Source organism: Athene noctua, chromosome 9, assembly GCF_965140245.1.
Source record: "Athene noctua chromosome 9, bAthNoc1.hap1.1, whole genome shotgun sequence".
Lineage (NCBI taxonomy): Eukaryota > Metazoa > Chordata > Aves > Strigiformes > Strigidae > Athene > Athene noctua.
This window is the reverse complement of record NC_134045.1, coordinates 20,532,013-20,559,796: the sequence shown is the minus strand read 5'-3', so window position 1 is coordinate 20,559,796 and position 27,784 is coordinate 20,532,013. Positions and strand designations below refer to the sequence as shown.

General features: G+C 41.4%; 1 protein-coding gene across 1 annotated transcript in view; it reads right to left on the bottom strand.

The window, feature by feature from the left end:
- VAT1L (vesicle amine transport 1 like) overlaps positions 1 to 26,121 on the bottom strand; it is a 63,020-nt gene extending 36,899 nt beyond the window's left edge. The window contains exons 1-5 of the mRNA XM_074913562.1: positions 25,772 to 26,121; positions 19,277 to 19,406; positions 15,116 to 15,331; positions 3,979 to 4,121; positions 394 to 497 (exon numbers count right to left, since the gene is read on the bottom strand). Coding sequence (XP_074769663.1) covers positions 394 to 497; positions 3,979 to 4,121; positions 15,116 to 15,331; positions 19,277 to 19,406; positions 25,772 to 26,001 — 823 coding nt within the window. The 5' untranslated portion in view covers positions 26,002 to 26,121. The remainder of the gene's footprint in view (positions 1 to 393; positions 498 to 3,978; positions 4,122 to 15,115; positions 15,332 to 19,276; positions 19,407 to 25,771) is intronic.
- Between the last annotated feature and the right edge of the window lie 1,663 nt (positions 26,122 to 27,784).

Genomic DNA, 27,784 nt, shown 5'->3' with positions numbered 1-27,784 from the left:
GAAATCCTTTTCCAAGCTTCCCTCCTACAAGAACTATATTACAGTTTCCTTGGCCACACTGATTCCTGTGGTGTGAAGAACAACAAATCCAAGCTTTCTCCTACATTTCTCCTATATCACCCAATAGCGTTTAACAATCTGAAATGTCTGTTCAGTTTCACTTTTGTATATTTTTTTAAAACTCTTATTAAGAGCTTCTTTGTATTACCTATTGTTTTTCAATAATTTAGTCCATGCTCAGCTTCACTAAAATCCTTGATTAGAAATAGTCAAATCGAGAAAGTGTAACATAGTGGCCTCCAGCTCTGGGAGAAGTGGCATGGGTGATTTAAAGACATTTTAAGCTTTGCAAATCTTTAGTTTTGAAATAGGTACCTGGCTTTTTCCACTCACCATATAAAATGTAAGTCCCAAGTGGTTTCAGAAGACTGAGGCCTTTCCCAGTATTTTCTCCACAAAGACAGTCCAAAACAATATCTACGCCATCTGTTGAGATTCTAAAAAGCAAGAAAGAAACCTGACTGCAGTAAGAGCCACAGGACTGGTCAGCCAGCATGATACAGGCTGATTGTTAACATAATACTAACGTTTTCCAGGTACTTTAGAAAGGCCTCTAAGGCTGAGGCTTTAACTACATGAAAACTTTCTCCTCATCAAAAGACAAATCAAACTCATTCAGTGCTGGAATGCAAATTTGTTGGGCCAGCACACCTACACCCTTCAGTCTTAGAAGAGCGGGAAACCATCTTGTTTCCCCTTTTTGAGGGCTTTCAGTAAAATTATCAAAAAAGGAGGTGATAAATAGAAAGTTCTTTTTGAGTGGAATCAAATGTAAGAAAATGTCTTTTGTTTGGTCAACAAATTCCAGAGAAAAAGGACTTTTTGTTATTCACAGCTTATATTCTTTTTCTGAAGTCGTAAAGAAAGAGATCTTATCCTAGAGTTCTTCTCAGATAAAATGATGTCCTTGTAGTTATTTAAAGAGTCTTCCGTTTCAGACTTTGTATCAACTAGATATCAGAGTTAAATTAAGCATAAAGAAAAATTACCAAGAGCTAGAATCCCAGCTCTAAGGATACAATCAGGCCATATTATAGAAAGCAGAAAGTATTTATACTGTTTCAATAAATAGTTTGCATATTTATAATTTTTCAACAAACAGCTTTCTGAATGCAATGTCAATATGATGCTGAAGAAAAAAATATATCCAAATATCCTGATTTAGTTCTTTTTTTCCTGGCAAAACATCAGCCTGCAAAGTCCTATCACTAGTCTGATCTAAGTCTAATATCCTACCTCCTAACCAAGTCAACAGCCAAGCAGCAGTAAATTCTTGATTAATATTCTTAAACAATTATGCAAATAACTGGTGCAGACACTAGAAGAAAATTGCAGCCTGGAGACTGTCAAAGGTTTAAGGGGCAGTCAATAGCACTTAGTGCCCAGGAACACTCAGCCCCTGATGCCCGCGCCTTCTGCAGTGGTACAACTGCAACCAGAGGTCAATGCATCTTTCTGTTTCCTCACAAAACAAAGGTGATACTCAGACACCCACTGGTTACAAACAGCAACAAAATCGGACAACTTTGATACTGCTGCCATATGTGGGGTAATAAATTGTTTCTATTCAGGCCACTGAATGAGCTTTCACTGTAAATGAATAATGACTTTGCAATCAAACAGCTTTCAGTGGCTTCCACGGTTGAACTGATTCCTCATCCCCTAGGAACATTTCCACATTCCTATCACCTCTGGTTTTTTTTTGTTGTTGTTCATTTGTTTGTGGTTTGGTGTTTTGTTTTGGATTTTTTTTTTTTTTTTTTTTTAAATGCTCCCTGGTGAAAGCTCTTCCCTGGAATACCCCAGTTACCTGCAATAAAGTAGGTTCCTATCAATACACTTTCTCAACCAGGGACCCACCCTTTCGTGCTCACAAACCCTCAAGAAATGAAGAGCCTTCCCCTTCCCTTACGACTCGCCCCAACCCAGTGTGCAACAGGCAAATGCAGGCTGGCTGTCCTCCCTGCTGGCCAGCCAAACATCTTAAGCAGAATAGTATACAGCTAATATACAGCAAACAGAACAACTACACCATTCCCTCCACTGCCTCCTTAGAAAGACAATCTGTCTTTATAGCAGTCTCAGAATTACCACTATGGGTTTTTTTCTAATCCTTTCAATGCAAAGTGAAAATACACAGATCTGAGCAACAAATCAGAGTACTGGCACATTCTACAGGATGCCAATTCTGATTTTTAAGGAGGACTATCAATTGTGCTAATACTATGCACCTCTATACCAGGAAAAAGAACAAACTAGCTTGTTGCATCTACATTTTATCTTTTATACACACTGGTTCTCTGCCTCTGCCTCTGGTCTACTGTGAGGTAAAAATATTTGTGAAAACGTAGGATCACCAAAAGGGGTTTTAACAGACTGTTTAACAGAGGAGAATTCCACCCTTTGTAACCAGATCTCCTTTTGATTTCAGTAGTCAGTTACACAGAGTCGGGGTGGTGTCAGGGAACTGCCCCAAAAAGAACTGTCCTGATGAAGGGCAGAAGCAGTCAATGTTATCTGCAATCATAAAGTTATCAGAAGTTAAAGGGGCTTTATTCCTTTTTTTAAAGCACTGATTTCTGTTGTATCTGCTCCCACATCACATATCCACATACCCTGCCAAGGTTGGTGCTGAACTCTGACTAACGTTTTCAAGTGTTCTTTCTTGCCAAATTAGTGTTCATGAAGTGAGAATTGCTAGAATTCAGTTTTTACCTCTCTATAGCAATTTTCCAGGGGCAGCAAAACACTCATATATATACACACACACACACTTCCCCAAGAGAAAGGCTATCAGAGGGCTGAAAAATTTGCTGCAATTCTTCTGAGCTGTAAGAAAATGGTAGGGGTGTCATCTGCTGGACAAGTCTTATCTTTTGTGGTAAAACTTCCTATATGGAAAAGCCTTCCTTTGATATCAAACGTCCTTTGTGATTGATTGCTTCAAATGTTCTCTTAAGCCTTTGGGAGTGCTCCAGAAACAGCAGCAAGACACCCTGCTTTCAGCTCCAACACCAGTCTGGACTGCTAACAGCTCAGACAGAAGCCTGCTGTATACTGAAGGGCCTCTTTGAGGGCTAGTAACCCTCGTACTGAGAGACTTTGAGACGTTGCATGACACTGAGGAATGCAGAAGTTTGACAGGAAGCCTGTCAACTGTACTACCTTGGGGTGCCCCTTTGAGAAATATCTTGGTTTATGCCCAGCTACATAATCTAGTATTTTGACAGATACAAGATGAAGGGGAAAACATTATTCTTATCTGTCTGACAAGTAAAATCAAAAGGACATTTTTTACTAAGATTCTTCTTATCAATTCTGAAGTTTTGCCACCTGTATCAACATCAATATCTAAAACCAGACAAACTGGAAAACAAAGTATTTGAAAGCATGTAAATAGAAATACACATGATGACTTCAAAAGGTAACAGAATGATTCTAATCTGAATGCAAACAAACAAAATCTAAGGATCTGAAATTAAAACAGACATCATGTGCTCTGATATCAATCCCTGGCAGAGGATAAAAACCCAGGCAGATAGAAACACACCAGAGAACTCCAAAACCTGGATAACTTACAGATCCACTGAAAATTTCTTACTCAGTGCATTACAGTGAGCTACTACATAGGCAGATAATAGCAGAGTACATCCTTCTGTTAAGGCCTTTACTCTTTTTCACTTCCTTTGCTCAGAACAGATGTCCAAATATGAATATGGACTAACAAAGCTTATGTTGCTTGTCAATGGAAATGCTCACTATCTTGTCCCTTGTAGTGGACAGATGGAATATCTGAAATAAACCACAGTTCCCAAATTCACAAGTGTGATCTCTTCCCATAAATATGATCAGCCTGGTGTCTTTCACAGTATTTTGCCAAATACTATACAAACCTTATTCAGGAAAATAAAAGATTACCTTTTTACTTCTTGAACATAGTCTGCATTTCTGTCAAACAGGTGAGTTACTGAATCTTTGATGGCTTCATGTTTGAAAGATGAAGCTGTTCCAAAAACAGTAACATTGGGAATGGTTGAACAGAGCTGAGCAACAGCTTGACCCTGCAAACACATTATTATATTAGTTCACTGACATAGAAATTGGTTGACAGACTTCACAGCTGCCAATTCACTCATGACACAGCGAAATCCAAACCCAAACATGTGCAAGGACTTCCCAAACTAGTTTCTTAACCAGTGTAATGCAGTTCAACCACAGGGGGGAAAAAAAAAAAAAAGCACTTAAATCAAAAGGATGTTCTGAAGAGAAAGCAACTGCAAGGACAAAAGTTATTTAATGTATCAAAAATTGTACTGGAAAACAGTTCTTCTTGATCTTTTAACAAAGGCAGTGTAATTTACGGAAACAGCATTAATTTATAAGGACCACCAAAAGTGATTACTCAGAGTGCTAGAGAAATATTTCTCATTTGCTACTTTCATCCTATGTGCATTTTCCCCAGAGTCCCTTGAGTAACGTCAGCAGCACACTTTGCACTTCACACCTCAGAACAGTGTGGACTGCTTCTGCAACGTGATTCCAGTTCTCTCTGCTCATGGGGAAGGCCCTGAAGCACCTGTCACCAGAACAGAAGTTCTGGCTGATAATGTACAGGCACTAGGCTCCTCTAGTACTCAGACACAGCTTTTATGCTTCAGGTTTTTGAAGTCCTAATACAGAAGGTCTAGTGCAGTCAGTCTCAAGACAGCATGTAACCTACCATTCCTAAGCGACCACGTTTTCTTATGGTTTCAGTGGCAGACAGCAACTTGATATAATAAATACTGCACAGTAAGCAAATCTGATTTCTCTGTTATTAATAACAATAATTTCAAAATGCAGAAATAGCCTTGAGTCACACTAACAGGTCTGCTTATGTCAGTGCCCCAACACCAAAAACCGATTAACAGCAAGGGTCATAAAATGGCATAGAGCATGCATAGGAAAATCATTCTCCCAGTATACCCCTCCTGTGTCTGGGCAGGAATCCAGTGGAGTCGATCAGATGCTATGTTGGTGTTTAGGTAGGACTTGGGGCATTAAGAGAGTTTGTGCACTCCAATGCCTGTACTTCGACTTTCCAGTTTTGGGGCCCAGAAGGCTTCAACTTCTGCAAGTTTTAACCTCAAATTTCATGGGGCTGAGAGAAGAGGGGAAGCACTGCGTAAATGCTGAGCCATCTAGATTTCAAAAAAGATCCTAACAGGTCACCTTTTTACAACTGCGGGTTTTGTTTTACTCTTAACACACTAACAAATGGAGACAGGCTTTTGGTAGCCACATCCTGCCTCTTGTCGTAACCACATTATTCCACTGGAGCTAGCACAGTTACACAGATATGCCCAGAAGCAAGAAATGGCACTGTCATTCTAAAAATAACGTCTGAAAGAATTCAGCAGATTCTCTATTTATATTTACAGGGAAAAGATTGTGATCTGTAAACTGTATGCATGACCAGTAAAATCATCCATGGATAAACACATTTCATTTCAACCAGAAACCCTGATTATTAGTATGTGAATACCAGTAACCAGTGCTTGGGCTTTATTTACAGTAGAATAATTAGATAACCCTGCATACCCTGGGGGTCTTGGCATCCTCACATATAATGAGGAATGCAACTGCTACTGACAATCCTCCGAGATGAACAGTGCAAGACAAAACAATATTATTACTTATATATGGTGGTATCCAGGAGTTTTAGATTAGTTTCCTACAGGATTAATTAGTAAATAGCTAGACAGCAAGTCACGGTTCATGTGATCCTTTGGGCAGGTACCAATAGACACAGAGAAGAGAGCAGGAGGGATGCATTCTCATTCCTACTTTACAGATGAGAAAATGAAATAACACAGCAAATTGAACACCGTCCAACAGCTCACAGAAACTTACAGCAGGATCCAGGTATGAATGCTGATTCGGAGCTTGGTAATCCAATACCAAACATAAGTGACCTTTTCTTTTTAAAACCATCCACCACTTTCCTGGGTTGGAATCCCTAATCTCTTAGAAATCATAGGAAAATCCATTCCTGAGAGGCCTCATCTCACAAGACGCAACATCTCCAGGGAGCAGAAAATGTTTCACTCCTCCAATAGTTTATTTCTCTATTAGTTACTGTCTCATTCCGAAGCCTAGGTTTTAGTCTCCACAAATATTGTAACAAAGTTACAAGAAAAAAAACTAATCAGGATTTTGTGTTTCTCCTTTTCTTAGTCATTTCCACAAGCAATCCTCTTTTCTCACTTGCTGTGTCTCCCAGAAAACCATCATACACAGTGATTCAGGTAAACCAGGGGTTTATAATGTATGCTAATTCAGTGGAATTCTAACGTTATCGATCTATTCTCTAATTAGTTTTCTGCGTTTTCCATCTAACTTGGGAAGACAAGGGATAATGAATATATCCTGAATCAAAAACACTGAATGTTTAAAAGGTCAAATATGAGAGTAGAAAACATGTTGATTTTTATCCTGCAGAAAATGATTAACATTTAACAAACTGACAGTCAGATGCACAGGAGAAGTGCACAGAAAGCCCAGGATGCACACAACCTATTTCGCTCCTGACTCAAACTCGTTAGTACCCCCCTCCCTCCCCCCACAGAGATAAGCTTATCTAAAATCCCAGATCAGAATACTTTTCAGCTTTCTGTAGATATTTAAAGCCTAAAACTGACTCATATGACCAGTACGTTTATAACTGGATGAACAACATCACTGAAGTATTTTGAGGCAATTCCATGAAACATTCTTCTACAGCTTTCTGAAGATCTTAATTTGACATTGACGCGTACTTATTTTTGTGCAAATTATTCTGAGATACAAATACTAATAAATCTAGAAATAAAGGCTGATAATGGACTTTTCATGCTTCCCCTACCAAAACAGGAGAACTGAACGCAACCTATGAACTCAAACTTTTCTCTAATTTCTGTGGAATTCAACTAAGCTCCAAAACAGCACTGTGGCTACGCAAGTCTCTTAAATCTCTTTGCTAATCCCTCAAGTCATCTAGCTACCACTGCATCAGTAGTTAGTGTTTGGAGGGCTATACATTTTAATTGTGAGTATGTGAGGCCCCAGTGTTCGGAATGTCCGTAGCTCACAAAGGGTTCTGCAGCTGGAAGGAAGAACATCCTCCTCCCGGGGCTGATGCTGTATCCATGCGGTTCCTGTTCCCCCACACATTCTCAGCAGAAAGCACCTTTTGATCACGGGGGCACACAACTCCTGTCTTGTCTTTTGGATTCCAAAGCCACCCCCCTCCTAAAAACTGCTCTGTGGTAGACAGGGACAAGAGGGCTGTTTCCTCCCTCCCAAAACAAAACCACAGCATCTCTGCTACCAGGTTTCACTGTGGAGACCACATGGATATGGACACAGGCACCATATAATCAGAAATAGCCTATGAACTCTAAAGCCTTCCAAGAGGGTGTTTAATTAGATAGGAATGATTTAAAATATGAAAATAAAACTCTTCACACATTTAACTTTTCATATATCATGCAAATTTCTACATATAAGTACTGACTAGATTCTTGCTTCCTGAACCTGGGAAAATTAATGAGTGGCAAAAAATAATTCTCACTTAGGCAATTAAATTTACCTTTAACAGGATTTAGCAGTCTTTGAAAAAAATGATCAATTGCTTCGCTGAAGGGACAGACTTGGTTACAAAATATTCCCTTAAAATGGAATTAATCTCCTTTAAAATACATATATTTTATACAGTACTTATCATGCAGTACTCTACACAGTGAGTTCTCAAAGAAATTAATAACCTGGATCTGCGTTTTGTGGAAATGAAGCATGTCTCCTAAAACTGGATTTGGCATAGAAGTCTTGTGTCTCTTTAGCCTCAAAGCCTGTTTGATGGATTCCTTTTCAAGGTGTTCTGTCAATTTATAAAACCAGTACGCTGAGCCTAATCTACACATATGATTATTACAGACTGTACTATAAATGGATATTCTTATAGTAGTTTTAGATCCAGTAAAAAGATTGAGATTTCTTTATATCCCTTTGCTCTAAAGCCCAAGTTTAAAACCGCAGGACTGGAAACTTCTGGTACTGAGATAATCACATAAAAGTAGATTTTTAAGAAGTAAAAATGAAATAGACTGTTCTGTGCATTTAAACAATTTTTTAAACAATTTCAAAGTAAGAAAAGTCACTGACATTTAAAAGTCAAGGTATGAAAAAACCATAGTATTAATAAGCTATTTATATTTTTAACTTAAAACTGGATGAAATACAAGTAAGGGGTATAAGTTAGCACATTTCTGAAAGGGTCTGACCTACTGGCACAAGCCAGACCTCAATCTGATGTGCAAGCTGTGCACTGAATTACAGCAGTTATAGATCAGTATACTTTCAAGAAAGCATCTTTTTAGCTATTATATAAACTGAGGCCAGCTTTACAGCAGGAAAGAACAAACCATCTAAAAGATACTACCCTGCAAAACTGCATCTATTAGAACCAACAGCATCAGTAAAAAATTACCATTTCTGTGATATATTTTTGCAGCCCAAAGGTGCTACAGCATTTTTAAAAAGTCATTCAGACTTAATCTTGCACAAGAAACCTGTCTGGAACTGAACGTGAGAAGAATCCACATTTCCAAAATGCTCTGATGCCACATAACCACATCGGAAGGTGGTATGAAGTACACATAGTAAGAAAACTGCAAGAGAAGACATCTACTAATCTCCTGGCATCAAGGAAAACTTCTCTAGTGTTAGGAGAAGTCAGATACACAACATTCCATCTCCTGAAGGTGTCATTTTTCCAATTACAGCAGAGGAAATTGGAAACCAAACACTAAGGTGAACAAGGAGTGGAGAAACTGAAATGTAATTCCTGAACAAGTGTAAGGCAGCATCTGCTACACTCCGCGCATCACAAGTAAGTCTTGGAGTAGAGGGAGGGGAAGAAAGAGTCACCATAAGATAATGATCTCTTTTACCCTCAAATTCTCTTGTTTTCTGCAACAATTAGCAGGGTGGGTTTTTTTCCTACTCCATTGCAAAATTGTGCAGCTGAGGTGTATCTAAAACTCAGGGCTGAATCTCCATTTGGTACAAATCCTCTTCCGCTCAGTGGAGTTACACCAACATACTCCAACTGAGATCCTTGCCCAGAGGATACAAGTTTTATCTGAAAAGGTAGAACAGCCAAAGAAGAGTTAAGCACTGCCCATCTGTGACATGACTCAGCAGGGGATTCAGGGAAGGACACGTCCTCTGGGCAGCACAGGGCTGCGGAGGCCTTCAGAGACTGCAGCCTGCTTTGGTCAGGGAAATTGCTTTTTGTGTATGACTCGCCAGGCCTCTGTGTTTGATTAACAGATTATGCTCTGAGGCAGTGTCTGGAAATAGACTCTGGCATGGCACTGGGACTCTCCTGCGCTGCTTTAGAGCCGTTCAGCGGCCCGGGGCAGCTCAGCGTTCAGATACCATGTCTGGCTTTAACTGAGACTGCCTGGGTACTTAATGCAGCCTAGACCTGGTTACCCAGAGCTCTGTGTGAGCTGATTTATCCCCTTCCTTGGCTGCTGGAGATGAAATAAGAGGAAAGCACTTCATCAAATGCAGAACGGCTATGAATTGCTACTATGAAAATAGCAGGTGCAGTCCCGGGAGGTATTGGGTAAAGATTTCAGCAGAGTGGGAAATCCTAATGCCATTGTACAGTATGCCGGCCAGGACCATCAAGAGCAGAGTAAATTCTGATTATTCACATTCAGGAAGGACTGACTCAAACACAAGAGTGTTATTTAATGTGCTCCTACCTGCTAGGTGCAGACAGACCTAAATTCAGTCTACCCATACAATATTTAAAAGGATCAGGGATGCTGTGAGACCTGTTTTAAAAGGCTCTGGCTTTCATACCAGCTTACTGCTGCTTTGTTGCCAACCAGCTTAGAGCCCAGGAAATGTGTATGTGTCAGCCTGGACCAGTGTCTGTAGGATGACTGAGGAGACAGACTTAGAGCATTATGAACAAACCAACCTGCTTTCAGCCTGAAAAACACAGGCCAAGGAGAGATTTGATTCTGAGCTTGTTCTAGCCATAAACACATATACATCCTACCAAAAAGACCTGAAAGAAGTGCCCCAAGAGGAAAGAATAGCTAATTTTAATTAATGGACAACACCAGCAAAACAAAGATACATTAACTGGCCAAAAATAAAGTCTGGAACCTGAGAAAGATTTCTCACCAAGCGAGAGAGCAGAGAGAATTTGAAGGCATAAACATTATGTACTTTTTAAAGAAGAAATTTGGTAATTCTCTTGAAATGGTTCCTATATGCCTATGATAGCAGGTGACTAGATTTACTAAGGAGTGCCAGTTCTTTGTCATATAAAACATCACCACTTCAGTGATTCAGTTTGGAACACATCCTCAAATATTTGCAATTTATGCAAGGGAGACACAATACAAGAGAGGGTTCCTGCCAAGCAGTAACCAATCCTGCCAGGATGACCTATATCTGTTGCCAAGTCAGATTTACCCTTCAAATTCAAACATGAGAGCTGCATCTGTAACTTACTCTGCTTGCACTTCCTCTGCTGCTGAGCCTGAAAGGGAAGGTCACATCACAGTTTCAGGGTAGCAATCAATTTTTCCGCATGAAAGGCAGCTTAATTTTAACATCTGTAAGATCGAAATGCTAAAGAATTGGCTAATAATTCTGCTTTACATCTGAAGGGTTAAGTGATGAAATCAAAGTGTTCACACAATCCTGGTAAATAACTAAAATTCAGAATAGGAAGTACATAAAGAGCAAACAAATAAGCAAATGGGCATAATGGCTGTCTCTCACAAATCTAAATCCCTGAAAGAATTCATTTTTTGGGTAGATATCATAAAGATAGAGACAAGATTTACTAAAGCTAGAAAAGAAGAGCCTAAGGTTTTTTTGCCTCATGTTTTTTTGGTTGGTTGGGGGGGGGGGGGTTTGGGGTGTTTTTCTGTGTTTTTTTTTTGGGGGGGGGTGTTTGTTGTTTTTTTTTCTTTTATATAACAGTCCTGTATTTATACTAATTCAACTAATCCAGGATACAGTTTACAAGTTTACATGAAGAATTTTATGAGCAACTTTATAATCTCATACAAGCCTGTGCTATGACTTGTACCTAATGCACTGACTTAAACAACCTTCATTTTAAAGAACTAATTGCTTCATACAGCAGATCAGTCCCAGCAGGGTGCATGCTACTGCTCAGTTTTCTCAGTGTATTTTCTTCAGTTGCCACTTTGCTTCACTTGAAAAAAAGATGTGGGAGTATATTTGTGAAGGGAGCTACTCTGTCATTGTCTTACAGACATTTCAAACATTAATTACAGCATTTTACAGTTAAAATAGGCCAATATATATCCTACAGTAAGTCATATGGTCTTGCAAATTCATATTTCTAAGCATTAATTTCTATGTATGGATAATATGAAGTTCTTGAAGTTCAGTGTTAGCTGATTTTCTCCTTATTTTAGCAATCAGTTCAGAGGAATGCTTAAACATTTTCATAGCTTTAAGCATTTAAACTCTCTTTGTATTACACAGTTATATTTTTTGTAAATTATCAACCTGCCCTGCCACTCAATACAATGGTTTAAGCAGGAGTGTTAAGCATCCTGCTAAGCAGAGGCCTAAAAGGGCCGTACAGCAACTGTTGTCCTTGTTAGAACTTGGTCAGTAGCAGCTCAAGCAATGATAACAGAATGTTTTGTAAGGTATTAATTTATTGTCAAGTCTGACTGAATCAATGTAACTGTGAGCCTGTACCATGCTTTCCCAGAAGGCCCCTAAAATTTCTCCAGCCTGCTTCACTGTCCAGGTTGAGAGTTGAGACTCAGTCTCTCAAACTCCCCTGTCTCAAGGGGGAAAGAAGACAAGAAAACCAAACCACCCCCCAAAGCAGCCCCCTTTCCAAACAACCAAAATCAACAGCCAGCCCTAGGAAACAAAAGCAAATACAATCTCTCCTTTCAAAACCCCGTTCTAAGCACTGCAGCAGGTCCTCTTCAGATGGAAGGCTACCGTGTACCAACAGTGTCAGAAGCAGAGTTTGTGAGTGTCCCCCTCTCTCCTCCTGGTTCACAAACAAGCTGCTTCCCTACAACTAGCAATATTTCCTACCATGAACAGGGAAGATCGTATGATGCCCGGACTTTTCAGCTCAGTGGGTGGCAGGGAGGGTACACACTTAGTATATGGAACAGGATTCAAGTCTCTGTAACAGACAGTTATGTGAGACTTTCTTCAACATAAGTTATCCTGGTACATTTCCTTTTTCTCTACATCATCTTCTGATGTCCCCTGGAATTTCTGGAAATAAGTAAACTGACTTTATCTAAAGCACCCTGTGAGACATTAAAGTATACTGTCACACACTAATCATATCCCAGTCACAGATGGAAAGACAACTGCTATAGTTACCTCACTACCAAAAATATCCATAAACAAAAATAGGACCACATAAATAAACCAAGGCAATATATAAGTAAAGGTCCTAGAGAATTTCTGCTGACTCAATTTATTGAAAAAGTTGCAGGATCCTCCTGAAGGGGACTGAGGAGCCAGAACAAAGGACCTCACAAATATTTCTGAAGCAACAAGTTCTTTTTCATAAACTGCCTGAAGCAGCTAAAATAATGATCTTGCATAATGAGAAAGGAACAATTATAAACTCCCAGTCCCACAGGGAGCCTATTGTCTCATTAAAGTGTTCTGGAATTTCTATGACATTTAGAAACAAACTGGACAGGTTTCCCACTTGCTGAAAGTGGGAACGGACCTTCTATCTACTAAAGCAACAGCGCAAAAATAAAAATACCTCTTCCTGTAGTGATTTCAGTGCCAGTTTTCTGTTTTATTGAGAACTTTGTGAGAATGATTTGTTTGATCGAGACTGTTGACATTTTCAAAGGCTTAACTGACAGATTATTAGAGTGGTTTAAAGAGTAACACAGATCCCTCTGAAATCTTTATGTCTAGTTAGCAGAAAGGGGAGGATAGAACCAGTCTGGTTAGGCACAGAATTTTTACCTGTAAGACCTATCAAGCAATGGGAAGTGTCTTTCCTTTCCAATTCTAGCTCTACATGATCCTCCCTTACAAGGGCCAACAAGCTGCATGAGGCACTCCCTTGCGGGCCAGACAGCCTTGTCTCCCTCTCATGTACAGGCTCCCCTGGATTCATACACAGACCTTTACCAGTTATTGCCCAAGTTGGCTGCTCTTCCTGTGTCTCTGGTCTTTCCCTTGGAAACTCTGTGTTATTTAACTACTTAGCAGGTGATGGATCTGGTTTCTCCTTGTTGTCCCAGCAACCAGCCAGGACTCATCCTTCCTTTAGCTTCTCTCAGAGAAGGTTCATAAGCAGCCACAGCAGAGGACCTGTCAGCTGCTCATTGAGCATCTGTGACAGAAGAGAGGAAACCAGCAGCTCCTCACAGGAACAGTACAGAGTTTGGGCACTAGTGAAGAATACATGAAATTTCGTAGAGAATTAACAGTGCTTCAGGAAGAGAAAGAAGAAATAACAGAGGCAAGTGATGTTAGAAAGGAGAGAAAGAAAGAAAGAAAGAAACTTACCAAGGACACTATCTTAATATGGAGAAGGAGTTCATTTTCTCTAGATACATGCAAGGATTGCCTTTGGGTGTTTTGCTAATTCTGTACACTCTGCCTGGGTCTGTATAGTGTCAGCTGGGCAAATGGCCTGACAGCTAAAGCTGAGCCTTCGATTCCTCTACAATATACAGTCCCCAAATGTGTGGCCTCATGTTGCTTTAACAGTCCTAAATTCCACAGGAAAACATTTAATATTAAAGAACAATAAAATCAGCCATAACACTCTAGGTTGTACTGTGCCAAAGCATAATACGATTATAAATTCCATTCATTTACAGAACTATTCCAAGAGGACCATTTACTGCAAGTAGGATTATCATTAGCTAAAAATACTTTGTACAGAGAACTCATGAATTTATTCCTTTGATTACAGCCTTCTTTTATATGAGAACCTGAAAGGTCTAAGGGCATAGAATTAGGGATATGGTGTTTGGGGCTGCCCACCAGACTTCAGCAGACAATCAAATATTAATTTAGCATAAATAGGCCATAACAGCAAAACAGAAGAGGTATTCCAATTCACAAGGCTGAGATCTGCTGAAGTTCTCAAGTCCTAAAATCTGTTTTATGGAAGAGGACTGCATAATTTCAAATGTAAACAAACTCTCGTTAGTATCTTAATATTTTGCACAAGCTTAAATATTTACCAAAGTAGAGAGATTTTCCTAAAACATAGTTCAAGAAACTGGTAACAAACATAAAATGCTGACTTTTTACTTCATTGTGTGGCCTGGTATTCCACCAAATACATCCTACTGTTGCTTTGCCCATGTAACACAATGCCTCCTTGCTAATGGTCCAAACTATGACATGCACCAGCCACCACTAACCCAAATTCAGCGTTTGTGTATTTTCCCCAGGGTTGGTATGATAATGCTTTTCATTGCTTTCAATCCCTCTACAACAAAGGGGGGGGGGGGGGGGGGGGGGGAAGTCTTTCACAGAGAACGCATCACACACATTCGCACACAGTATTTGCAGGAGTATTCCAAGAGGGATTATTTACTGCAAGGAGGATTACAGTTACCTACAAATACCTTGTGCAGGGAGTTGATTTATTTATTTCTTTCATTACAACCTCCTTCTACATAGAAGTACAAGGTGTGTAAGCTCAGGAATGCAGTGCTTGGGACAACACTAGCTCCTTGATCTCTGACAACCAGTTAGGGGGTTTTGGAGAGGTTTTTGGGTAGAGTTTATTGTCAGAACATTTTTATTTCACCAGAAGCTCCTGCCAAGCATTCACATCAGTATTTTGATGGGAAAACAGATGCAGTTCCTCCCACCGCAATCCCTCACATAGGGAAGTCTGATACCAAATCACACGGCAGGGTCTGGCTCATTTCAGAAAACGAGATGCATGAGACTGCTTCAGTTACTTGGTGACAGGAAAGTAAGAGAAGTTCCAACTTACCACCCCACCTCCTGCTGAGTGAACCAACACAGACATGCCTTCTCTCAGGTTAGCAACTTCAAAGAGCATCATGTAGGCAGTTACAAAGTTCATGGGAAATGCAGCAGCTTCAGAAAAACTCATGTCATCTGGGATCTTGTAGACAAATTCTACTGGGGTACATACTACTTCAGCCCATGCACTGTAGTTTACAAAAGCCATGACTCTGTCTCCAATCTACAAACAAGGAAGAAAACAACGTTGAGGATATAGCTGCAATTGAGACGGTAGAGAGCAACTTGTAAGACCTGCAACTCACTGACTGAAGATTTACATGTTTGGCAAAATAGCAGTTAAGCTGCTCAGCTTTGGGCTTTTACCATTTTTTAATTTATTTTAAAAGTTGAATTTAACAAAAATATCCAAACAAAGTTAAAGCCACCTGCTGTTTTTTGCTACACTGCTTCTCTGATGGAGCAGTCCTCCATTGTTACTATTACAGATCATCTTTTGCTAGCAGAGCTCCTAAATAACAAATGGGGCTGTAAACAATGAAAACAGCATTCTTAATAACCACCAGGGAATTTGCTTACAGAAAAAAAGAAAAAAAGGGAAAAAATATTATAATGATATTGATGAGATGCATGAAATAAACAAAATTACACCCAAGATAATTTTCACTTTGCTTTCTCAGTCTTCACGCTAATGTAGAGCTACTTTTGCTCTCTGTGGATTGAGAAGGGGAGGCATTCTATTCTGGCAGACAGAGCATGTGAAAGGGTTCAGAAACCACTCATTTAGAAGATAACACCATCTGTATCCACTCTGTTTTTATTATCTTAATAACTGATTCTACCGATAAATTTCCATGACTGTCATCTCTACAGCCATGTGTCAGAGCAGGATTTGATCCTGCAACTTCAGCCACCTTAAACATCAAAAATATACCTCTGGATTCTGAAGCACTACTAAGCCTACAAAACAAATTTGACAGGATTTAAAGGAGCAATGAAACATTCTCTTTGAATGCCAACATTTCTCTACTCAATTTATTTGGAAAATATATAGTGGTGAAAGGGTATTTCGCTATGGAGAACTAAAGATTCATGTTAATATTACATACAGTTGGATCCTCCTAGGAACCTTCCAGAGGTTCAGGCACATCAAATTCATACGTTTGTATTGTGGCCTTCATTGCAGCTTCAGGTTTTTAAACTTGAGATAGTGAGTCCCCACAGAGGTACAAGAATAATAACAAGGCAAGTGGAGCTCCGAGGCTCCTGCAGGGCTACAACCAGACTTGGAAAGTAACACTCACGTAAAAGTAGAAATAGGTCTGCTGGGGCTACTAGGGAGAGCCACGGTGAGCAAACGTTTGGCCAACGTATATTAAAACCTTCACAGGCATGACTCTTACAAACTCTCAACAATGGCTTCTCACCAGCAGCCCCTGTGCATCTTTCACCTTGTCTTAGGCCTCTCTGCCTTTCTATAATACACCAACAAAACCAACATCCTTAACTCTGAAAGGAGCTCTTCAGTGGAGGCACAGGATAAGTAATAAGGTAGGAATAACATTAAACTTCAGAACTTTATGTTTTAACTGTCACTGTCCCTCAAAAACCTTTGCTTATCTGCCTGATATTCATTATCTTACATTCTGTTAATGCTTACTAATGCTTTAGAAATACTACAGGCTGTTGTTGGACTATTTCAACTATATTCCACAGCAATGGAGTAAAGAACAACACTTTTACCTTCAGGCAAACATTTATAGCACAAGCACATTTTGGTCTCCCAAGTACTTGTCATCACTTTGGCTTTGGGATATTGTGGGTTTGCTAAACGCTAAGGTGCTGCTGACAGTTCTGAAGGGTTTATCTCTTTTAAAACGAGGATGCTGAAACAGAACTGTCATTCCAGTTTCAACAAAATGCCTCCTCCTTTTGAAAAAAACCATTCAAATTAACAGTGCCTCACTGGTAACCACTCTGTGGTTCCCTTCTGCTTTTAGAGAAGTGTCTCAAATCTAAAGCCTGCTAGGGTTAATTAGTTAAGACACTAGTATGTCCTATATCCTTACAAACAGGCATAAATCATTACCCAAAAAATGCAGATAAGTCCCTCTTGGTGATTCCCAATGGATTTCTTAGTAATAATAAATATCATATTTTACTACTATGCAGAGCCTAGTCATCAGGTCAGATCAGACTTTAGCTCCTGAGAATCATCCCCACAACTAGCAAGAGACCAGGCCCGATACATTTGGGCTCAGAAGAGATAAGATTTTTATTTCAACGGGAGAAGGAATAGGCATTATACAATTATTTCATAAAAAAAAGGCTTTCATTGTAAAATATGTTCTTACACATAGCTGTCAAAAGGGCCTGCCATTCAATGCTGTCATTTGTCACACAATAATGCAATCACAGCAAACAAAGACAATAAATTGCTGGCAGAATCTCAGGTGTAGCATCTCAGGTAATACAAGCCAAGGGCCAGTAAGACACATTTTCCCAGAACAGGAAATGCCCATGACTTTAATGTGACTTGAAGAGCTCTACAAAGGGAAAAAAAAGGTCAGAAGATGTAGGGTGCAATCTTTGCCATTCCTGCCATTGCTATGGCTGGTGGTAATGGCATATGTCAAGGAGACAATAAGCATCTGGCATGCTCCTATTCTGTGCAAGAAACCCATAAAGAAGCTGGCAGAACATTCCTGCATCTCCCTCATGGCACTCTCTCCTGTTGATGGGTTAGTACCTGTGCACAGCAGTTACTCTCAACCCTTATAGATGACACAAACACCTATGGCTATGCAGATTACATGCAAAAATTAAAATACCATGGCTTGTTTCAATTTCAGGGAGTACAGCAGAGCACAAACACATTCTATAGTCAGAACACAGATGTAACTTTAACAGAGTATACCAGTATATTCAGTCAGGTGCAGTGTTATTCAAACAAGCACCATATGCTCATGATACCCTTCAAAAATAGCAAGAATTTTTAAACTGTGAATGCTGATCTAGAGCAGACACTTTCTACACTCCTTTCATAGAATATTCTTCGATATGGAGCATAACTGTAAAACACAGATACTAGAGCAGAACAACAGAAGCAGTAGAGTTTTTGAAAGTGTAGTTAGTGTTCAGTTACTGTTTGTCACAAAAACCACTGGAAGATTATGACTCGTTTCAAGGCAGAGATGAGGCAGGAGGGGGAAGGTAGAGAAATGTCACAAGAAGAGCACATCACTGAGACCCTACTAGAAACTAAACTGGCCATTATCTTCACTCAACTGAGAAATTTTTGCTCTTCTAGAAAAACTGTACCTTCACATAAAAATATTTTAGGTAATTGCCTTCTTAAGATCAAGATACAATAAGAATTCAGAAAATGCAATTACTTGATGACATGACTGAGTCAGCAAATAACTGACAGGATTGACGTGCATTAACTCAGTTTTTATTTCAAAATTTTTCTATCTACTTAGGAAATAAAGTGCAAGACTGAAGGGAATGTAGATGTTTAACATCAATAATGGAATAGGAAGCAAGACATGTTTATATGTAATAAGAGATACCAAAGTGTACATAATGCCAACCGGTTATGAAAGCTTTATTATATACATTAACTATTTGTCATTTACCACTATTCTGTTAGTTGAAATAGATCCTTTTTCTGAGTGATCAGAGTAAGTCACATACCCAGAATCAGAATCCCAGTTTTAGCACATGGTTGGAAGCAGCAATGATTACTGTAGATGGGGGTCTCGTTAACTCAAGATCAGAATTTGGAACTAGAATCAGCAGAGCAAGGGCTTTGAGGAACAGAGGAATGATGATAGCAAACATGGCCAAGAAAAGAAACTTAACTCAATTTCTCTTACTTTCTTAAAGCTTATCAGTCATGCTTTACAGTTCTTATTTAGCCATGAGGATATCCACATGGCACAAGTGACTTTTTAGGAAAGATCTGAAGGAGATGACAGTGGTGGCTTTAGAAACTAATTCAAGAGGTCATTCTCATGCTTGGGAAGCAGCAAGAAAAAATTGCCCTTTCAAATCTCAACAGGGTGGTGAAGGTTACTGTTGCTGGCAGACCAGAAGGGATTAGGAACAACATACTCAGTGACCTGGTGATTATTTAGTCTTGCTCTGTAAATAAAGAAAACATTACCTCAAATCCTTTCACGTTATCTCCAAGAGCTTCTACAATTCCAGAGCATTCAAATCCAGGAACAAGTGGTGTCTTTGGAGGGTTGTCGATATTCCCCTGTCGCACCATCAAATCAATAAAGTTCAAACCACTGTAAAACATGGGAAAAAAATAAAATCAAAACTATTACTGTAGATCAAAGCAGAAGAGGAAAACTTGACCTGAGTGCTGGGAAAGCCAGAAAACTTGAGGGCAGCATTAAAAAACTGGGCTCCACAGCGTAAGAGGGACCCAGCAGACATTCACATTCTGAGTGGAACAGACAAGACTCTACACTGTGCTGTACAGCCTCGGGCAGAAGAGTACACATGCAAGGCAACCACATCAATCAGCAGCCCCAAAGCTTACAAGACTGTTTAGACATCACTCATAGAAATTCCCAAAGGGCATTTAAAAACTCAGTACAGTGAAACTTAATGATTTCTATGAATGCATTACTAGCTGGCAAGTAAGCCCAGTTCCATTTAAGAAGAAAACCCCCAAACTCACACATTATCGATGTTTTGGGCCAAAAGCAACCTGATGTAACTGTCCTAATCTCTGATGTGACTCCAGGAATTAATATTAAGTTCATCCCAGGCAGGAGTCCAAACTATGACACGAACTTATTAAGTATCAGATAGGTTGTTATTTTTAAAATTGTCCCTCTTGGATCACTTCTGTACAGTTTCTCAAAGGTTATGCGGGTCTCTGGAGCCCTTAGTGGTGCCACTCAGAAAAAGTACAGGTCTTCCCTGTCGTCTCAGTGTTACAAAAATCGTGAAGCATCTTTGCTTTGTCTTTCATATGCTATCCAATTTTATTAAGCAAAATTCTGTGGGTTTCTAGGCAGCCACAAAAGGAACAAACGAAACAGGTACCATGTATCTGCTATGTGCATATATTGGTTACTGGCACAAATGCCATACATAGTTAAACTTCTAAAACTCTTAACTAGCTAAAATACGCTTCAGCATTAATCCATTGTTCCAAAACACAGCCCTGTATTTACTGTTAGCCAAAACTGCTGCATACTAACTCCCCCGGCGCTAGGAAGCTATGCACACAGCCAGTCCTACTCATGCATATGATACCAGCAACTGCTTGGATACATAAATTTACTGATGTGCCCAAGTATTTATAAGATGTAGCTTTAGTCAGATACTAATCAAGACACAAACAGACTGAACAGACCCAACAAACAAAAAGACAGAGTAGACACACAGTATAAGCATGAAGACAGCATTCATGGGATGTAGGTCACTGGCAGCAGGGGGGCGGGGGGAGGAATGGGGCATTCGACCAAATGTAAATATTTGTAACTGGGGTGGAGGGCTTAAGAGCAATCTGAATCCACAACTTCTAGCTTATTTTTTAAAAACACGACTTCGACAGTCTAGCTTAAACTCAGGAGAAAAATTAAAAACAAAAAAAACCTCACCAAACCAAAAAGAAGCCCAACGTGTTCATACACAAAGCTCCTAACATTAATCATATGGAAGGTTAGGAGGGGTTTAGCACCATTAAGTTGGGAGCTTTGAAATTATTTTGGAAAGGCCACTTCTTTTCCAGTGGCTAAGACCACCTCTTACATTGCCACTGTAATGCTGATAATGAAAGAAATTCCAAATAATAAAATGCCTGCAAGACAGTCATCATTTTGGGGGAAAAAAAAAAAAAAATCCAAAACCACCAGAACAACAAAAACTCCACAATATACATGGTGACAACCACTGTCTGTGTACGTTAATGTCTGTGATGATCTTTGGAATACATCTTTCCACACCATAAGCATTTTACAGAGTTAACCTTCTCTACAGTCCTGCAAGAAAGAGCAGCTGCAGGCAGAATATGATGTGGAAACCCACATATGATGTAGGAACACGCACAACGATGTCATACCAAGCAGGTAACAAGCTGAGAGATGGATATGGCAAAGACTATAGCTATTTGATAGTGACATATGATTACAAATACATTATTTCTAGAAACATTCATTCTTATGAAGTAACTTCTCAGACAATTTTTGAAAGGGCATATATTCAGTTTTGCATCTAACAACATAATACTAGCAATTCAGTTCTGTTCTAGTTCCATTTCTCTTTCATCTGTCTCTATCCTCAATACAAGGCAGCAATATTAAACAAATAGAGTTCATCTCTATTACAATGAACATACAAGACTTGATACTAGAACAGGTGTAATAACGAGAGAAAAAACACTACATAAGGTATGTAATATCCAAATCACATGTTTTCATCATTTAAATTACTAGCTGGAACAGAGAATGCTGATCAGCATTTCTAATCATTTCCAGTCACTTTCCTGAGAGTTTGTTCTTCATTCACTTCATCTTTAATCTCCTATACGTGTACGTGTTGCCATATCGCTGCTACTCTCATACATTCGTTTCCATTCTTCTCCACTTTCAAATAGGGACAGAAATAAGTTATTTGACCTGACAAATCTGAACAAGCCTTATCAACACCAATAGACCTGAAGGCACAATTATGTTGTATAGTAAAATCAGCAATTTTTTCTTCTTTTGAATAATCTGGAGGGCCCAAAGATGAATGGCTAGTTTAGTAACTACCTCCAAGACACCCAACCTTATCAAGTCCTTCATTGAGACTGAACCTACAGCAGACACAGGAAAAAGGAAGCTTGGCTGCACAGAACATCACAAGAAAATATTTCTCATGAAGACTGATTGTTTTAGAGAATAAGCACAATTTATTTCAATAAATGCTGGTACAAACCAGCAGAGTCTGCTCTGATGTGTAGCCAGAGAAAGCAACTCCTGAACTTTAAGGTCATATGCAGAGGGAGAAATGTAAATGCAAAGTGATCCAGTGATAAAAAGCGCATGGTTTCTCGAGTCATGTGTTTTTAATCCTAAATCAAGAGCTGAATGCAAATGAATATAGGGAACAATTTGAACTACCAAGATCAGTACACTGACACAGGTGTTCTGCAAGAACCTTTCTGTGAAAGAGCAGGGGTATTGGTGTGAACTGCCCAGACTGAATTACCTGTGCACCTCTAGGGGCAGGGTTTATCAAATATGGAAGTACCTTTGAATCTGACTAAGTCTGCAATTCTCTGCCTTAACACCAATTTTGAGGATCTTGAATATTATTTTTAATACTTGTGGTTTAGCTTTGCTGCAATTTCATTTTCCTTTTTTAAAGCATGGGAAGTCCTGTGGATAGAAAACTGTATTCTAGAGTCCTTTCACCACCAGACCAGCAGTGGTCAACCTGGTTCTCCTTGCTTTGTCCTATGCACTGGAGGATGCCCAGTATCTTCCACTGCAAAATACCAAATCATGCAGGCCATCCTTCACACTTTGGGTTGGAAAGGTGCTGCTTTTGATCTTTCTTATTTCACTGTAAGACTCCACTGAAATTAATTACTGAATTTGAAGAAATACAACAGAGCAAATCAGACAACCACTGAGTTTTACATTCTTAAAATTCTCCCTCTTACCCCTAGCCAACAAATTGCCTGACAATCTTTAAAAGGTTTAAAATTATCAGATCTCATGCTTTTTATCCAGAAACACCCACAGTACATGAACAAGACTGCCTTTAAGGAGAAAATCGATAAACTGTCTGCTACTCTGCTATACTTAGGATTTCTTTTACTTGCTACCCATTTTTTTAAGCGCTGTTATCTCACAGTCACAGAGTCGGGAGGGTCACTTCTGCATCATTCCTCATGACGCACATGTGTAGTAGCACAAGGAAAAAAATAATTCTAATAGAGAAAAGAAAAATAAAGGGAGGTAATTACAGGACATTATTCCTTATTCATACGCCCTATCTGAAATACTACTTTGGTTTGTGCTAGCTACTTGTCTAATCTTTTAAACAGTACATATACTAGTGTTCTGCAGACTGCAAATTACAATACAAACAAATACAGCAATTTCAACTGCTCCTGATTATCAATCAAAAATTATTTCAGGAAATATGCAGAAGCTGTGACTCAGCTTGGACATCGATGGCTGTTCCATTTCTTAGTCACTGAATGAGGCTAACACATGACTCATCTCAGCTGACACATTTTCAATTGGATCATTGATATTCCAGACCTTCAAAAGAATTATTCATCCGGCTCAGTGCTAATAGCAACATATTCTCCGTTTATAGTACCATACTACAAAATGTATACGTATGGTTTAACTCATGTACGCATATGATTCAATGGGTTTCAACCTCCAGTGAATGCAGAGACCACACAGAACTTGCACTTTTTACAGGTATATACTATTTATCATGCATGCATACCTTCTTAAAGTTTATTTTGCTCCACAAGTTGATGGAGAAAAATAATCATTGTCTATAATGATGGCCAACTGCAAAAATGATTCCACTAAAACCATTATTTGTCATCAGTCTTACTAGAGCAGCCACCTTTGGCATGTCCAGCACGGCATGCATTAACATGTGCATACCACATGGGGCAAAGCCAGCAGACATTTTTCTCCCTCAGTCTCCCAGACTAGACTGTAAGTCCATCAGCATCCTGATCAATCTTCTCACAGACTTAGAAAAAGTCTTACAGACTCAGGTCAAGAGGATTGGCAAAGTGATTTTGCCTTGTTTGGAAGCACACTTCAGTGACCTGATCGCATTTCAGCCCCGTGGCCATTTCCAGCCAGGAATGACAAGCAGACGCTGTACAGCCTACACACTCCTCTGGCATGAAGGGAAGCTTCCAAAACACACAGGTATTGTGCAACCTGGCAGTACCTATGAAGCAGCTGAGCAGGTCTATTGCTGTTAAGCAGCAAGCGTGAGCTGTGTGAGTTGCACTAGTGGTAGCACAGTTGTGGAATGCAACTGTAGCAGAGCTGAATATTTCTATTTTACAGCCAAGTGTTCTTTTGTGGGTAACTTGCTATTTGTGATGCACACACATCTCCTGCTTTGATGAAACTGGAAGTCATATGGGTACTGGAGAGTGCTGTAAACCCCACATCCATGTGCTTAGAACATTTTAAGTTTTGCATGTTAACTTTTGTTAACTCAATGGCTGAAAAAAAAAAATCACTCAGAATACAACACTGCCTATTCTCAAATAGAATTACAGCCCTGCACGACAACAAAATGAGCTACCCAGCAGCTACTATTTCTGGTATTATTTCTTATATTCACCTAGCATGGCATTTCTTCCATTTCCTACTGTGACTAGTAGACGGGAAAAAAAAAAAACAACAAACAAAACAAATGAGAATGCAAAAAATCTCAGCCTTTCACTTATTAGTCCTCATTCAGATCAACGGATATCACTGTTTTTCATGAGCAACACCTTGGGGGGTGGGGCAGAAATACATAGGTCACAAACCTTATGACCCCCATTAAATACAGGATGGAAAGCCCAGTGTCTGAACAGGCCAAGACATTTAGCTGCACTAACTACCAGGATATTCCCAGATCTGAGGCACATCCACTGTATACACTGTTCAAAACAAGCTCACTGCCTCATAACAGTGTAATTTTTAATGCAAGTTACTTCTAAGATAAACAACTCGGCCTTCACCTTGGAATTTATCTTCTGGAAGCACCATGTTTTCACATAGCAGAAAAGGACAACAGAAGATAAATCCCTGCCTAGGCAAAATTAATTTGGTCTTTGGTACCCATCAAGTTGTGTCATAAAATCCTAATGTTGCTTCTGTCACTTAAAAAAATAATCCTGTTTTCATGAAGGAACATGTGTACTGAGAACCAGCTATCTAGGAAGAACAGTCTCTCCAACTGTCTGGGAAAAAGAAAAAAAAAAAAAAAAAAAAAAAAAAAAGAGCCTTCTAGGAAAGCTCGTTTCAGGATGCTCCCAGATTGCTAGCCACTTGTCAGCTGGGCACAGGAATTAAACACTGGTAAGTTACCCTCAGCTCCAGCTACGCAGAAAAATTACGATGACTGAAGTGATTCCCAGGAGAAAAATAACCGCTAGTATCAGAAGGGAAAGGGACAGGTGCTGAGCAACACACGCAAGCTGGCATCCACGTTTCTCAGACAGAAAACAACAAAACCCTGAGCACACTTGGCCAGTTTTGCTCCCCACACACTTCTCCCTGCTGGTACCGTGAAAATCAATGGCATTTTCTGTCCCTTCAGGGCTGCTGCCGGCAGCACACCCCAACCCCGCCGGTACCGAGCGACGCGGGGCTGCGGGCGGGTTCCCCAGGCGCTGCCGCGGGGCGCAGCCGGCGGCACCGGGGCAGGCAGCGGCTGCCGGGAGCGGGGCTCCCCGCCGAGGGCGAGCCCACAAGTGAGGGAAGTTACTGCAAGAGCCGCCCGCCCCGCACCCCGGTCCCCTCCGCCGCCGGGCAAAGCCAGGCGCGACGCGGAGGTGCGTGGGGAGGGACCCCCACACCCCCCCCGCCCCCGGGGGCCCGCACCCCACCCGCCCGCCGCCCCTCAGCCGCCGGCGGAGGGGAGGAGAGGGCGAGAGGCGATACTGGACCAGGCTTTGACGCGGATCTTCAGCTCGCCCTCCTGCGGCTCCGGCATGGCTTTCTTGGACACGCGGAGCTTGTTGAGCCCCCCGAAGGCGGACAGCACCACGGCTCTCATCTCCTTCGCGTCCCCAGCCCGCAGGCTGCCGGCGGCGCTGCCCTCGGCGGCTTCCTTGCCGCCCTCCTTCTCGATCATCTGCTCCGTCTCCTCCGCTCGCTGCGCTCCCTCCTTGGCCATGGCGGGGCTGAGGCGGCGGCGCGGCTCCCGCCGGGGCTCCTGTGCGAGGCGCGGTGCCGCCGTGTGGAATGGCCGCGGGCGCGGCGCGGAGCGGCACGGCACGGCACGGCGGTCCGCCCGCCCGCCCGCCGCAATGCACCGACTAGCTGCGCAGCGCCATCCGCCGCCCCGCCGCGGCGGGAGGCGGCCCCGCGGCGCCCCTCGCGGGTCCCCGCTCCCGGCCCGGCCGGCGAGGCGGCCGCCGGCGTCGTGAGGGGAGCGCCCGGGGCCGCCGCCGTGCCGAAAATCGCACCTGGCGGCCGGGCCGGGCGTTCCCCTGAGGTGAGGGGCTGCTGTCCCGCCGCGGCCGCCTCGCCTCACGGGCCGCGCCCGCCAACGGGAGCCTGCGGCCGCCGCCCGACCGCTCAGCCCCCTCCCCAGCGAGCAGGGGCCGGTGCTGGAGGCGCTGCCACGCCCCGGCGAGGCAAGGACGAAGAATCCCCCCGACACCTTGATCTTGGGCCCGGGCGCAGGATGGAGGCCCCCGAGGAGCTCGGTGGGCAGGCTGGGGCCGCGCGGAAGGTGGTCCGGTCGGAGCGGCCTCCCGCCGCGCCCCACGCCTCACGGCAGCCGGGCTTAAATCTCCACAGAAGTGCCCAAGCCTTGATGGCCGCTGGGCAACCAGGCCTGGACGGCCCGCCTTACCCGTTCCTTGTCCCGACGCGGTTCCTGGGCCAACTAAGCCAACGCTCTCACCATCAGGAAGATCACGGGCGGGCAAGTTGCCTCACAACTGACACATGCACTGGCAAGAGACCCAAGCTTGATGCTCCACTATAACGAACATTTAAGATGTTAGACAACAGGCCTCTTCCTGGTGATGGTTGCTGGTGTTCGCTGGTTTGTGCAGGGAGCTTAATCCCTTAACGCCAGCGCAGGGTGTGCTGTATGGCAGCTACCAGCTGGAGCAGCCTGGCCTGGCCTGGGGGCCCCAAGGAGGCTCAGGCATCAGCCCCTTAGCTCCCTGTTAATGAGGGGGGTGACAGCTGAGTGTGCATTTTGGGGGATCTCTAGTTGTGGTTCCACGGGTGTCTAAATTTTGTCTGTTGAGTTCAGTATTAGAAACCTGCATCAGTTTGTTGATGGCCTGTTGGTCTGAATACATCCACTTACTACATGCCTAAAATTATGCATATAATTACGGAGTTTAGAAATTCATTGCAGCGTGCTAAGTGTACAGGGAGAGTTTCTGCAGACCTCTTTGTGGACACAGTTCCTCCCCCCCTGCAGCAAATGAGTGAAGTTTCAGGACCTTTCTGACTTGTAGGGTTTGACCTTTCTGACTTGTGGTAGGGTTTATCACCGCCATCTCTTTGGGCTGTGGATTTGTTGCAGTCTGAGTTCATCAATATTTCTTCATTTCACGGTATGCATTTATTTCATCTTGGGTTATATCTCCAGTGTATTGTATTTAGAGGAAGCCAAAAAACTTGGGAATGTCTTAGCTATAATGAGTAATGGGGTAAAACATTTTCATTCATATTAACAAACAAAATGAGCTAGTAGAGGAATGGATAGAGTTTTCATGTTTCTTCTTAGCGTGTAATGTTTCTGGGTTTTTTCTGTCTGTAAAAAGTTTGCAGACAAAGTATTTTTTAAAGCCCATTTCTGAGAATTTGTCATCTAAGCCTGTCATAAATGAAGCAGTAAGCAAATACATGTTAGGAGCAAAGGAGGAGTACTAGCCACAGGGAAGCTTCACTAGCTTCATTATCTCAAGAAGTTCAAACAGGTTTTATCAAAA